This window comes from Stegodyphus dumicola, chromosome X1 (genome assembly GCF_044657685.1).
Source record: "Stegodyphus dumicola isolate Sdum_Otavi_A_Nest chromosome X1, ASM4465768v1".
In the NCBI taxonomy this organism is placed as follows: Eukaryota; Metazoa; Arthropoda; class Arachnida; order Araneae; family Eresidae; genus Stegodyphus; species Stegodyphus dumicola.
Genome location: NC_140780.1, coordinates 28,356,353 through 28,371,752, shown reverse-complemented (window position 1 = coordinate 28,371,752; position 15,400 = coordinate 28,356,353). Strand labels below are relative to the sequence as shown.

Below are 15,400 nucleotides of genomic sequence, written 5' to 3'. Positions count from 1 at the left end.
AGACGTCAAGGTGTTGGATGTCCACACGTCATCAATCAAAGAAAAAGAACATCAGACACTGCCCCGCTTGGTACAGGAAAATCGGTGGCTTAGACGACAGTGGCTTAGCTGACAGCGCAAAACACTGTATATATTGTATATTAACACATTAATTGTGTGTATACGTACATATGCATGCATATATACTAATTCACTACGCATATATACTCTCATATATAAGCCAGTTCTTATGATTCTTGAAAAAAATTGTCAAGGAACATTATAAAAAGAATTCTAGAAAATTTTTCAAATGAGTCATTTTTTGATAGAACAGTTTTAAATTATAAATATGTTACAAAAAATATAAATCTAAGTATGAAAGACGGGAATAAAAACGGCAGTTTTTACTATTAATCCAAAAGCTACTAAGTTCTAGATCAATAGAAACAGTATTGCAGTAGTAAGTATTGTAAAACTAAATATTTTCCTCTTAAGGTAGATCGGGTTTTGAACAATGAGAACACTACTTCCACTTATATTCCATAATTGCCTCTAAAATGATACAGTAATTTTTTGAGTGAATTTCATTAGTGCATGTTATTTTCAGAAGGGATATATAGGTGTGTCACATAATTAGTCACTTTGCTGTAGAGGGTATGTAAGAAAGTAAGTCCAGTGAGTGAAGATGTCGTTGTTGTTTAGTCGAATGCAGCAAAAACACGCCATAATATCTACCCAAGATGGAGAAATGCCTATATGGAGGACGTTCTATGAGTTGTCTTGTATTCGCGTTACATTTTGGGGAAAACTTGAGAAAAAATAGTGATAAAGAGACAAAGTTCCACTAAATATCATCATTATGTGCTAGCATATGCATCCTTTAAATTTTTTAATTGTGGGAGGGGGTCCCTTGTTCAGGCTAAGTGCTTTACTATAACAAAGCGATCGCTAGTAATTTATTTAACTCAGATGTCTTTACCGAAATCTTCGGAATAAAACTTTCTCGTATTTGTCCTGCACATAGGAAAAAAAAACACGAAAACCACACTTAGACTCAATTGTAACGTAGCGTCGAGCTTAGGACTAACCGTCCTTTTTCAGTAGTCTTCAGCCTGAACTTTGTTAAATTAGTCTTAGTTCAGTAGACTTTGCCTAAACATTGCCAAATTGCGTTTATATCTTGAGAGAAAAGAGAAAGGAAAGCTAAATATGTAACTCTTTGAAAATGCATGCAAGGGTAACTTTTATTCTTTTCCCAAAGAATGATCCGGCCAGGAAACTCATTCGTCATTTCGAAGGATAAAATAAATGCAATTTATATAATGCTTTATATATTTTATGTATTAGTTTCTTAACTTAACATAACGCTTTTAACTTAGTTTTTTTTTTACCATTTTCAGACTTCTAAGATATATATAGTTGTTAATTTAACGTTCGTGGAAAGTTTTCCAATCGAAAGCTACTTATTTATTCAAATTACTTCATCTATTAATAAATGCAAAACTTCAGTGTAGCGTGTAATGTATAATTCAGTAAATCAAAGAAAGTTAAAGAAAGATGCGTGATAAAAATGCTGGAACGTATTAGTCTGTATTAATTACAACGTTTGCCAATTTTTTTTTTTTTTGAAGTAAGTGATTTTCCTGAAGTTTTATGAGATTAGTGAACTTATTTTTATAACTTTATTCTCTGCCTTATATCCACATAGGATTCACCTTAAATCTAGCTTTTTCAAATATCGGATTCAGATGCGGAAATCATCGCTATTTCAATCTTATCAAGTGTACCAATCATTCTTCTGCGTTAAAATCGAAACACGATTTTTTAGTTACGGGAATTGGCATAGATTATTTGAATAATTGCAAAGCTCACGTGGATATTTGTTCAACACCGGAGATGCCTTCGTAGGACTTCATTTTAAAGGAAACTGGCTCGTATTCCCGGTAAAAATGGGAAAAACTACGACTAATTCCTCGCAGCGAGCCTGTTCAGCAGGCTATGAAGTCGAGTCGAAGTGTTAACCTCTTTACTCCTCAACCTCTGGTGGGCAGTTACAAGAAAAGGTTCATTGACGGTTATGAAAATATAATATATAGCTTAAGCAAGTTAATTGTAAATAACTGAAAAAGAGTTATTTGACTCATTCACAAATCAACATATACTTATATTTAGGAAAAATTGAAATTACAACTCTGTGCTGAGATCTGGAATCCCAAGTAGCCATTTAAATCAATGCAAAGATGCAACGCATCTTTTGGGTAAGTTTAGATAAAAAATGACACGGGAAAAAAGAGTTTTATTTAACATTCTTTTTACATTTATTTAACAAATAATGCATTATTCTGCCAGGTAAAACGCTTCAAAACTTTCGAGTCCAAGTATGTTAATAGAATTTAAAATTTCGTCGGACAAATCTCTCTAAACGCAAGGAGAGATAAATGGTTTTAGGACAAGTGACAGAAGCGGAAAGACTATCAGTTTTAAATGTGTTTTAAGACTTACGACTGGATGAAAGAATTAAAGTTTTAGACGATTTTACACCGCTTTTTCTACTAGTAAGAAATGTTGTATATTTCTACTAGGAAGGAAAACATTTGAGGTATCGAAGCGTCTTTTGTAGAAGCAGAGTTAATCATATGACAGTTTCTCACGTATTGTTCTAGCAGCAGAATAATGCCCATCAATATTTGCTCGTGTACGATATCGTTCTTCGCTCTGTATTTGAGAAACGTAAAAAAATCTGAGAGCTATGCAAACACATTGTTTGTCTTTCAAAGGCAGTTATGAATTGAATGAATGCCTACTGAAACCCGATGATCCGAGCCTGTAATATTCGTTCCATTTCGGTCTACTGCAAAATTATGAAATGCAAGGAGTTCACCTTTCTCAGACTCACTTTCTTTTAAGGTAATTAAACTAATACAGGGTGTCCATAAATGTTTGCCCTGATTGCAAAGCATGCTAACTCATGATTGTGCACAGATGAAAATGTATTGAATCTGAAATGCTTAAACTCTCAAAATTTATAAGAATATCGTAAACATCTAATAATTTTTCATGAGTGCACCCCTGGTCGTACGTAAGATATTCAGCGAACACTGGTGTCACTGTGTGACTGGCGTCTATGATGCACTGCCGCAAGGTCACAACACCAGGAAATGTTATGTGGTATACAATGTCTGTAATATACCTCTAAAGAAAGAAATCTGGGGGTGGGGTTACTTCAGGAGAAATTTATGATGTGAAATTGAGTACTCGTTGGGTATTTTGATGGCTATCAGGGGGGCACATTTAGAAGTTCTTAAATGTTTCTAATATGATTATAAACTTAGAGAATTTATACATTTGAGATCCATTGCATGCTTCGTTATCTGTGCATAATCATAAGTTATCATGTTTTGTAATCAAGATAAACATTTATGGACACCCTGTATAACTTACAATGACACATGTTAATGATTAATGTGTCTTGTGAATGACACAAGCTATAAATAACTATCCGATTACGATTAAACTTACGCGATAACTAAGATAATTTTAGTCTGAATATTTAATGAAATTTATTCATTCTAAAATGAACATTAAATTTCTACTAAAGCATAGTTATAAAAACACTAGAATAGTAACTTAAGCTCTTTATAAACTATTGCAAACGTTTCATTGAGTGTTCATAAACGTGCTCGAGTCGAGCACAGAATTTTTATAGAAGTATGCTATTATATTTCATTACGATATTAAGAGTCCTTAAAACATTTACCAGCAGTGCTATTCAAATGATAAACAAACAATTCCCTATCACATTTAGTCATCGTTATATATGTAAATATCTGCATTGTGGGCATCGCGGCAGAAGTCACGAATCTGCGAAATCGTTGTTTAGATGTCGCCCCGTTTAAGTAGTTAAATGTTTGGCAGTTTGTAAATATTTAATACATACCACTTTTGCGTGATACTTCCTTTATATGTAGCTCAAAGAATATTCATCTTTTTGCTTTCGACATTGTGAAAAGAACCTAGAAAATCATAGCAAAAAATAAAAAATAGGTCTGATGGCGTAAATCCAAAAGCATGTCAATTAATGACACGCACTGTCTGGCTTCTCAATAATCCAATATTAAAAATCAAATACGCATGAAATAAATTATGTAATTATCAAGTAATGAGTCATTAAATTATTACACATTTATATCAAAGAGTGTTAATTTACAAATTAACTGTACACACGTAATTTCAATTGGAGTAGTTAGAATTTTTCATATCATGTATCATGCATTATATTTTTATTCATATTACATGTATCACATGTAACTTCGCAGATAGCAGATTTATCAACAATACCGGTATGTATGAAATATGTTTCAGAGGGCTCTTTTAACCTAACATTAAAGTGCGTTTGGATATGAGCTCTAAGTTAAGCCAGTTCTGATTCTTGAGGCAAGATCCACAAAGTCCCACAAAGTCACACACAAAGTCAAATCCATTTATAATTCTGTTATTACCATTGCCTTCCATAAGTACTGTTCTATTTAAACAGACGCTAATTGACTTCATATTACTACGTTAACTTCTCTCGAAATAAATAATTGTTAATACGTTAAATTTTCTCGAAATAAGGAAAAAAATAAAGAAAAAACTTTTAAGAAGCGGGGAAGAGGAACACGAGTAACTAAATAAAAAAACTATAAATCACACACGAGCAATCCATCAGCGAAGCAGGAAAAAAGATAGGAAGACAACTGTAATATCCTGGTAAAAGGAAGCGGAGGAAATTAAGTAAATGTCACCACCTGGGGTTGCACAGATCATACTAAGCATACTTAATACCAAGGTCTGAATATATAATCATGTGGAAAAGTAGGATAATTCGCAAATTATGTCTATTTTTACGAAAAGTATTGAGCCAAAGATACTATTGCGCCGCCGAATAAATGTGCAAATATTCAGAATCGAATACGTAATTGAACACTTGCGTGTCTGCGGAGCTGTGAGAGTAGAGGGGATATAAGTGCACGATGGGTTTTCGGGGATTCGTGGGCTCATACTCGTTCACATTTGTCAAGTTTCTCTCAAAAGGTATGGGTAAAATTTAAAAGATATCAGGCAAAATGAATAGCCACGAACGTATGGATGACGGATTGAGATGGAGAAATGTCGGTAAACTGGAGGCAGGCCAGTCAGAAGCGCAGGTGATTACATAGTTCAGCGTAATACCCACTGTCGTGTGCAATTTGTGGAAACAATTTCAGGACACTGGATCCATACTGAGAAGACCTGGATAAGGTCGACCGAGATCCCAACGAGGAATGTAGATCGTAATTTGGCGCTGCGAAAAGCAGGACTGCTACAGATTCCCAGCTCTCACTTGAGCTGCATGCTATAATTGGAATTCGAGTTTCACGGTCTACACTTGCCCGAAGGCTTCATGAGATAGGGTTATATGTGACAGAAGACCCGCTATTTGTGTCCTTTCCACTGCAGCACTCAAGACAACGCGTTTAGCATGCTGCAGATAACATGCGTCTTGGACCAGTCGTTTGTCAGTCTAGTGACGTATCACTCTAGTCTGAAGCAAAAGAATAGTGTCTATCGAAGATTAAAGTAACCTTTATATTAACTCCGTAATTCAACTGAAGGCTTCATTTGTGCTAGTGGCGTTCAGCCACTTGCGGTTATGAATAACATAAACTCAAATTCAGATTTAGGTCATTTAGTCGGAGACTGCACAAAATGATCTATTTAAGCTGCCTCATGTAATTAACGGCTCACTTATAACGTCAGTTAGCAAAATGACTAAAGCTTGAATAAACGTTGGCAGAGCTGGAGATAGGACGCGAACTACAAATCAGGCTGAAAAACATCTAACTCTGAAACATTTAAATCTCCGACTTAAGTACTTTACAATAATTTGAATTCTGGTGAGGACTACGAAAATAAGAAATTATAGTAAAGTTTCAAATCATAATTATTGGTTAATTATCATAAAATCCTTAAGGATCTTAGCTATTTTAATATTTTTATTATGCATTTGGAATGTTTCTTGGTAATTTATTTTGCACATGAAAAGTAAAATGGCTAGATGAAGACCTGTACTTGAACGTTAGATAAACGTTAATTGTTTTTATTGCTTTACTTTTACAGCAAGGACGAACAGCTCTTCATTACGCGGCTTTTTTGCCTGATGGTGGGGAAATATATCAGTACCTCTTAGCATTGGGAGCAGATGAAAGAGCCATGGACGTCGTAAGTATCATTTTTCGGAAATTAATTACGCATTCCATGAATTCATATTTCTATTCATAGCCTTTTTTGTGCATTTCATATGTTTATTACTTTCACCTTTTACTGGAAATTTTAATAATAATTGATTTCTGTTTCTTAATTAGAATAGAAACGGATATTTTAATTCTGAATTTTTAATTTCAGAATAATTTATCATATGAAGTAGGAAATATGGAGCCAAATACTAAAATATTCGAAATTTTTCATGGAAAATAAAGTTGACACTGTTCATTTGGTCTCAGACAGAGAGAATAGTTTTGTACGGTAATAATAACGCAAAAGAAATTTTGCAATGCATATTTTGCAATGCATTCTGAATATTAATACTTTTCTCCAATTAATATTTTAAAGAAAGTCGAAGCGAAATAATTTGCCTCAATTCAAAGAAGGAAAATTACCGAAAAAGTTACGCGTTGGAAGAATAATGACGCAGTGAGAAAGAAAAATTGTTGATTACTAATTATTTGAGTTGTTGGTAGCTTTATTATGGTATTTTATCTTCATCATTACCGAAAGTTAAAATTTGTCATGAAAAAACTGAAAAGGGAAGAGAAATTAAATGCTGCCACTGACGAAAAATGAAGACAGATTGGGAAAATGCCGGTTCATTCGAAATTATTTGATTTCCATTTTTGAGAGGTATTTTTAAGAATACATCACCTTTCAAATTCGAGATTTTTTATTATGATACAGAAAATGAAAATTCTGGTATTATGAGAGGGTCTTATACACAGTACAAGGCGATTATTAGAAACTTTTATGTTTCAGAGTGCAGAAGTAATAAATCATCATCGACTTAATTTAAGAAATCTAAAGTATAATATGAATTAAACAATGTGCTTCTAAAAATTAAATCGAAATTATGTATAAGTAAAAAGGATTAAATGCAGTTTCACAAGTTCTCTTTGTAGAAAAAGCAACTGAAAACAATTTGTAGTCATCGATACTAATAAGAATAGTACATATGATTCGCTCTTACAAATAACTCTCGTATGCTGATCTACAACATGCTCATAAAAGTCTTTATGCAGCTTTTATTTACTCAACTGTTGGTCGTAGACATATACTTCCAGTGACGAAAGCAATTTAAATAAATTAAGTATTCATATTATAAAATCTTTTTGCTGCAAAAACTATTTTTATGACAACTGTGAAATTCGGTTTTTTATACGGTCCACAAGTCCATAGAGTTATATTTAGTAAGCGTTCGTTCTTCATAAACATGTTAAATAAAACTTGCATCGCTATCAGCCAAACGAAATTCTATTGAATTATTTAATTTCAAAGCATGGAATCTTTTGAGATTTTCATTGTCAGAATCATTTTATGGTTTATGGCGTAACCGTTTCTTTAAATTATAATAGTGTTACATCTGGTATGCCGAAAGCATTTTAACACATGTAATTTATTAATCTTCAAATAGTAGAACATGTTAAGGATATTCACTTGAAATATTAATACTTTAGAAACAAAATGTGATAGCCTAAAAGAAGGAAAGCTCATTTAACTAGAAATATTTTTCATTTTTTATTTATATGACACTATAAGAATAATGTTTTCCAGAACACTAATTTTGTAAGATTTTGTAAAAAAGATCTCTCTGAAAAAAATTGCTATATCAAATATTTTCATATCAGTTTGCATAAGAGTCCTTATCTGTTAATCTATTAACATGATATATTTTTTACTAAATTGATATCTAATTTTTAGTTAAGTACATATTTAAATATTTAGCTCTTCATTTTGTGTACCACCCCCTAATTTTCAAAAAAAAAAAAAAAAAAAAAAAAAAAAAAAAAAAAAAAATATCTCAAATTTTAAAATTTGATGTCTCGGTCAATTTTTTTGTCATATGGGATTATCTGTTTTATATTTTAGAATTTATGAGCTTTCATTCAATGTAACTATATAGATCGGGGGGGGGGACCACACGAAAAGTTAGATGTATAATTTTTACAAAATAATTTTGAAAAGGTTAATCAGAATTTTAGTTATATAATATCAGTCAGTGTAGAATGAAGTAAATTCATTCCCGCTATAAATATTATTATAGCTTGATAATGTATTAGTTGCAGTGATAATTCTTGTAAGCGAAATTTTGAATGTTTCGGTTTTCGAGGTCCGAGTTTCAAGTCCCTGCGAGGGCACTGCTCAGGTTTTATGTCTCCTGCTTCGAAATAATCTAATGTTTCCACAAGCTATTTTTCCATATGTAAAATAATATAAATAATTCTACATAAAGACTTTCATTTTTTAAAAAAATTCCCACACAAAATGCTAAAATTGGCAAATGTGCGCAAAATAGTAGGAAACAAATATGATAAACTCTGGAGTAATTATGGAGTTAAACTAAGATGAACTAAAGCAAGGTATTATATAAGCATTTTATGAACATGGGAATTACCTTTAAGAATAAAACTGGGCTTTAGCTGAATGATTTCGTCTCACTATAAAGGAAGTCCTTAATTCGTATTCCCGCAGCCTTCACTGCGATCCTAATATAAGTAATGCATTCAAACTAATTTTCGTGTTTGTCCTATTTATATTTATAAATACACTGCTGGCCATTAAAATTGCAACATCATGAAGGAAAGCAAATACAAAAAAGACATTTATTGCACGTAAGCAGTATGGCATGAAAATAAAATGATTAAATTTGTAAGTATTTTGGAGTTTTACAGGGGTGTGAAATCAGTAGGAACAGCTGCCACCCTTGACAGCTAAAACGCCCTTACCCTATTAGGCATGGAGTCAAACTGTGCTTGGATGACAGAAAAGGGCAACTCATTCCATGCTGTTTCATGACTATACCACACTTCATCAACCGTATTAGCTGGAGAGGGGTGGCGGGCTAGTCTCTCAGCAACCATGACTATATGTTTTCAATGGGTGACATATCTGGAGACCGTCCAGGGCAGCAATCAAATACCTCGTGTATCGAGGAAGGTCAGAATACGACGTGCAACATGTGGTCTTGCATTATCTTGTTGGAATATAGTGTTTGGCAGGCCTCGAAGATAGGGCCCAACCACTGGGCATAAGAAGTTAGAACTGTACCCATCTGCTTTCAAATTATCGTCGATCCGAACTGGAGATGTGCGTGTCGTGTACCCAATGGCTGCTCAAACCATCACATCAGATGCAGGGCCCGTATGCCGATATCGAATACAAGCAGGCGACATGCGGTCTCATCGGACACTTCGTGCGGGCATCAGAATACTGCACGTAGAACACTCGTTTGAAAAGGCGACATTAAGCCACTCCTGTATCCAGCTTTGTCGTTTGGCGCACCAATGTTGCCGTCTCTCGCGAAGCTTGCATTGTCAAGGGAAGCCGATGTAATGGTTACCCAGCAGATATTCCACGCTGCTGTAAACGTCGACGCACCTTACGAGCTGATACTGGAATATGCCCATTTCCTGACTAAAGGTTTGTGGTGTGGTCGTACGGTGTTGCAGGGCTGAGCTCACAACATGTCTGACTTTTCTGGCGTCAGTCATGGAAGAGCGTTGAGATCCTGCACGCCGTTCATTATGACCCTCAGCAATCCATTGATTTCATATTCTCATGACAGTGGTTGGTTCTAGAACATTGCGACCGGCGAAATCATGGAATGATAAGCTACACTTTCAATGGGCAACGATCCTGCCTCTATCGAATTTTGAAACTTACTGGTAAGCATTTCCTCTTCTTATTCGAGGCATAACACGATATTTTGAGCAAACTTCAACCTTACAAAGGACTTTACGAATGAGAAATCCACTACATAACTTTTCTTTTATGCAGTACTTCAGATGTCGTTTCCCCCTCTTACGTCGTCTAAATGCACTGGAATACTAATTGTTTGCATATCCCAACTCCTTCCTTTCATGTGATTTTAACGTTCGTAAGACCATTACCTCCTGTTGCTGCAATTTTAATGGCCAGCAGTGTACTTTTCAAATTAGGATTTCGGAATATAAGTAAATTTACTTTTAGTCATTGTTTGATGTTTCGTGTGATTTAGTAGTAACTTATTTTTAATATGGCACAAGAAGACAGTTTTGAGCTATCTTATCGTGCATCAGCGTCATACATTTCGGCGTCAGTTAACACTGTACGCTGAATTTCATATGTAAAAACGAGTGAATAAAGTTCTTATTTTATTTAAGGCAATTTCTTTGCAAGGCTGAAGAAATGTCTCTAAAACGTGAATCGTAATTTCAGTCATCAGTTCATCATCAACTTCCTCTACACAAAAGTTCTTCCGAATCGGACATAAAGATAAGTCTTCTAATATCAAATGTGCCATTGTGCCATAAGTTTACGTAAGGTGACTCAAAAATACATTCCTTTCGATAGAGTGGTAAAGGTGCCCCTATTCTCTGCTGCGAGACCATTTGACTCTGTTCCTCGAAGTTTTCGTATCAAGCTTATGTGGTTTATTGTACTGAAAATGCAAAGCTTTTATTAATTTCATTACAGAGACTAAATTAGTTTGACTTCCAACGCCAAAATGATTAAGTACGGAACTTAACAACATTATTGGGCCTAAAATATATCTTATGGTGATGCATATGGCAGAAGATCAATAAAATTTGAAATATGTCTGTAAAACATTGAAGGCTAATTATAGGTTGTCAATCAACTTAATTCTTCTTTTCTATGACTGATTAATGATTACTAAAAACTCTTCATGTAGTAAGTTTTGTAGCATATTTAACTTGTTAATGCTGATAAATTTTACAAACATTTTGGCTTTATTTTATAGTTGATTTAAACATTTACCCAAATCAACAAATATAATGCATTTCTGTGGTCTTAATTTCCCCTTTGTATGTCTAGATATACACAGTCCACTCACATTAATATGACCAGCACCTACATTCGACGTCAATGTGAAATAATAAATCACAGAAGTCAGGTGGCAGCACATTGCACTGGAGCGTATATAAAGGGTGTTCGAGAGAATCAGGAAACATTATTATTGTAGGAGTAATGCGGAAACAGAGCGATTTATCTGAGATCCAAAAGGGCATGATCATTGAGTTTCGGGCCAAGGGTGGAAGCATTTTCGAAGCGGCTAATTTTGTAAACTGTTCGCGTGCCGCCGTGGTAAAAGTATAGCGTTTATGGCAGAATGGCACTACTCAAAATCAGCGACATGGCAAATATAGTGAACCACTGGCCATTGATGACAGAGGTGAACGACGGCTGCGGAGATGCCTTCGGGCGAACAGACCTGCAACAGTTGAGCAACTGACCGCTCAGAGGGATCAAGGGGCTACCAACAGTGTCTCCTCAACGACCGTTCAACGAACGTTGCTGCGTATGAGCCTCAACAGCAGGCGCCTGGTTAAAGCACCTATGCTGATTGCAGTTCCTCGGCGACGAAGGCTGAAATTTGCAGTACCGTAACTGAACGTCTATTGAGTGGCGACAGGTGGCTATTATCGATGAATCAAGTTTTATGTCCCATCGGACAGATGGCCGTTGGCGTATACGGCGTGAAACGTCGGAAAGCAAACACCCTGCAGAAACTGCCGGAAGGGTCGAAGCTGGTTTGGGGAATATTTTCGTACCACTCTCTGGGTGCACTTACCACTGTGGAAGGCAAGATGGATCAACATAAATATGCACCCGTTCTTGCAGTCCATGTCTATCCCTACATGCGAATTGCTTTTCATAAGAATGATGGCATCTATCAGCAGGACAATGTGAAGAGTCATTCAGCTCGCAGTATACGTGTGTGGCTCGAAGAGCACCAAGATGAGTTTACCTGGCCAGCAAACTCCCCGGACTTAAACCCAATCAAGAATCTGTGGGACCACCTCGATCGGGTTGTTCACCCCGTGAATACTCAGCAGAGATACCTAGCGCAGCTGTCCACTGCACTGGAGTCGGCAGGGCTCAGCATCCCAGTGAACACCTTCAAGAACCTAACTGACTCTCTTCCTGAACGTCTGGCAGCGGTCTGCTCTGCGATAGGTGGTTAGTTTGACTTTTGACAGGTGGTCACATTAATGTTATTGGACTGTGTATTAAGTCTGGGATTCACAACAGCATTTTAATGCGTTCACAGAAAACTTAAAATGTATATTAAATTAAGCAAATACGTATTTTAATTTCTACCATTTAAATTGCTTGTAATAGCGTTCTAAATATGTTCTCAGATTCATTTGCATCTGTCGGCCGCAATAACGTATGTCAGTTATTGAATTAAAAGCGTGAAATGTGTATCAGACGAATTTTCAGTTCTTCCCAAATTATCATAAATCCATCTCATAATTTATTATAAGTTCTGCTCATTTTTAAGATGCACTTTCATTATTTTACGTGCAGTCTTTCAAATTGATTTCTTTGAATATTATCACACATTTGCTGTAGGAATTATAAAAGTGATCGACGACATAGTCCCAGATCATTTGACCTAAATGTTACCGAATATCTCGGTCAAATTACTCGAAGCAAATGTTACAGACCTTCATCATCCATCATCGTTTTTGAAAAAAGTAAAGCAAATACATTCCATAAATTTATATCTGATGACGCTGAGTACTTGATAATGGCTATTAGTTTCTATGTTTATCCTTACCAAGTGTAGCTGTCTGAAATACTAAATCAAAAAAAAAAAAAAAAAAACTCCAGTTTATAACTTCTTTTTTTAACATATATGATTCTGTCTGTCTAATACAATGTGTTCCATTTAAAAATAAAGGACAAAATATCAATTCAGCCGTAGTAGCAAGCATGGTTTTAAACCAGATCTAAACATAAAGGTTTACAGAAATGCAGAAATACTTTAAATATGTGTATTAGGAAGATAACTGCATGAAATACCTACACAGTTTTAGAGTTTAGAATATAAAGTCCAATCTAAATACAAGGCAATGATTGAGACGAATGTAGAAAAAAAAAAAAAAAAAAGAATTAGATTTTAAATAGAACACTTTTACAATATTTCGTTTTTGTTAATATTTCCGTTTTAGTATATGAAAAGAAACAGGCTACTAAATTTGTTTTGGAGCAGGATTTATTTTAAACATGAGAAGAAGAAACTTTCTTTAAAAAAAAAGAAAACAAAATTAAATAATGAGTCTCCAGCAAGAAATGTTATGCAATAATTTCAAGATAAATAACGCATGTCATATTAGCAAATTATAAATTTGTCAGACACATTGTCTATCAAAGGAATTTTACGTGTTGTATTGTTGTGACTTATCTGACTTATTGTATCTTGTATCACTTGTTGTGACTTGTTGTATCTTGTTGTGACTTGTTGTAGCTTGTATCAGTTGTTGTGACTTGTGACTTATCTCACTTCTTGTATTGTTGGGGCTTATCTACCTTGTTGTATTGTTGTGACTTTAAGGAATTTTATTCCTATGGAAACCACAAATAGAAATGACGCAGAGCCATCAAGAACCATGTATCTTTCATTTTTTCTGTAAGCCAAGTACACAATTGTTTACGTTTGCTACGTATAAGAGATAAAATTAGCTTTAGTGATAGTTTTAGCTTAATGTCTGGCGAGACCGTTTTTTCCCTACAAGGGAAAATTCAAATTGCTGATAGCATAAATTTGCAATGAAACGGACAGTTAGCCGACAGGACACTTAGATGACACGATTTTTTTAAATATTTTCCTGATACATTTAGCTGACCGGATATTTAGTCGACATGGACATTTAACCCACAGGACATTTAGCCAACACTGATATTTAACGTACAAGATATTTAGCCGACAGCAGGTTTAAACCAGTAAAAGGTTTAGTGACGTTTAGGTGACAACTCCTAAATTTAAACAAAAATATACGACAAAGCTTTTGTAAAATTTGTCCGTATTTGTCCGACAAAGGGTACACATCGAGAAGGTTTATGGACAAGTATCACATTTTTTCTTATTTAATGCTATATGTAGATTGTTTTTCTGTCTAATTTGACAGAAAAGCAATCTTAAGTTGGCGTAGATTTTGAAACTAATTTCGGGAGAAAGCAGGCATAGAATAGAGAAAAACAATTCAGCAGTATCAGGAGCGAAAGGATTTCATTTGGAAAACAATAGTTGGAGCAGAGCAAATACGAATGTATCGTGATCCGCCCAGGAAAATAGTAATAAAATGTGGAAAAATTAGGATATTAGTTTTTTCAAGTGTTGGAAAGAGCTACCCTAAAATTAATGCCATGCTAAAGAAGAAAAATATTTGTGAATGTGCAAAGTGTTCAAAGAAATATAAGGTACTAACTCAAAAAGCCTTTGGACAACTTCTGCAGATCCGAAGTCAGGATTATTATTAAGTGTCCAGCTGTAATTAGTTATCAAACACTTGTTTATTTCTACTTTTCGAAAACACGATTCGTGTTTCCTGACGAGAAACTTCAGTTCTGTATAAGTTTGACCGATATGTATCAAATCATATTGACATGATGTACTAAAATTCCACAAGAAAAAATCGGAGATAGGATTTTTAAAAATCGAACAACGAATTTTGCTCATAGTTGAGAAAATAACTTCCAAGTTTTCAATTTATGCAGAATCCAAGCAATTTAGTCGACAGAAAGATTAAGTAGTTGTCTAATAAATATGGAGAAATTTTATTAAAGTATATATACAATCTGTAAAATTGAACATAGAGTTTTGATCGGCGCAGCCGTGACCGACGATTTATTCATGCCATATTTCCCTATTTATTTTCTCAGAGTTCAAAGAGCACAGAATGATCGCAAAAATTACTTTTAAGTAATCTAAGCTGAAATACGATCACCATTTGTTATAAACTGTTTCTGTTTCGTTAAATTCTGTTTAGTTTTGTGCATTTATTTATTTATTTATTTATTGGTAAAAATACGAGTGGTTTCAAAATTTAATTTTGTTACGTATACGTAATGTAATGAAAAATTAGTATAAATAATTATTTATAAATAACAATGTTGTAATAATTATTGTTGTAATAATTATTTATTTATAAATAATTATTACAACAATGTTTATTGCATTTACTGAATTGTTATAATTATTGTATAATTTTCATTATGTTATTAGTATAATGGTTTATAATAATATTATAATAATTATAATAATTATATAATAATTATAATATAATAATAATATAATAATTATAATTATATATCCTAATAATTATAATTTTCATTATGTTATTAG

General features: G+C 34.1%; 1 protein-coding gene across 1 annotated transcript in view; it reads left to right on the top strand.

Moving 5' to 3' along the window:
- LOC118199015 (uncharacterized) overlaps positions 1-15,400 on the top strand; it is a 321,168-nt gene that overhangs the window by 138,148 nt on the left and 167,620 nt on the right. Inside the window, exon 4 of the mRNA XM_085807260.1 lies at positions 6,118-6,219. Coding sequence (XP_085663386.1) covers positions 6,118-6,219 — 102 coding nt within the window. The remainder of the gene's footprint in view (positions 1-6,117; positions 6,220-15,400) is intronic.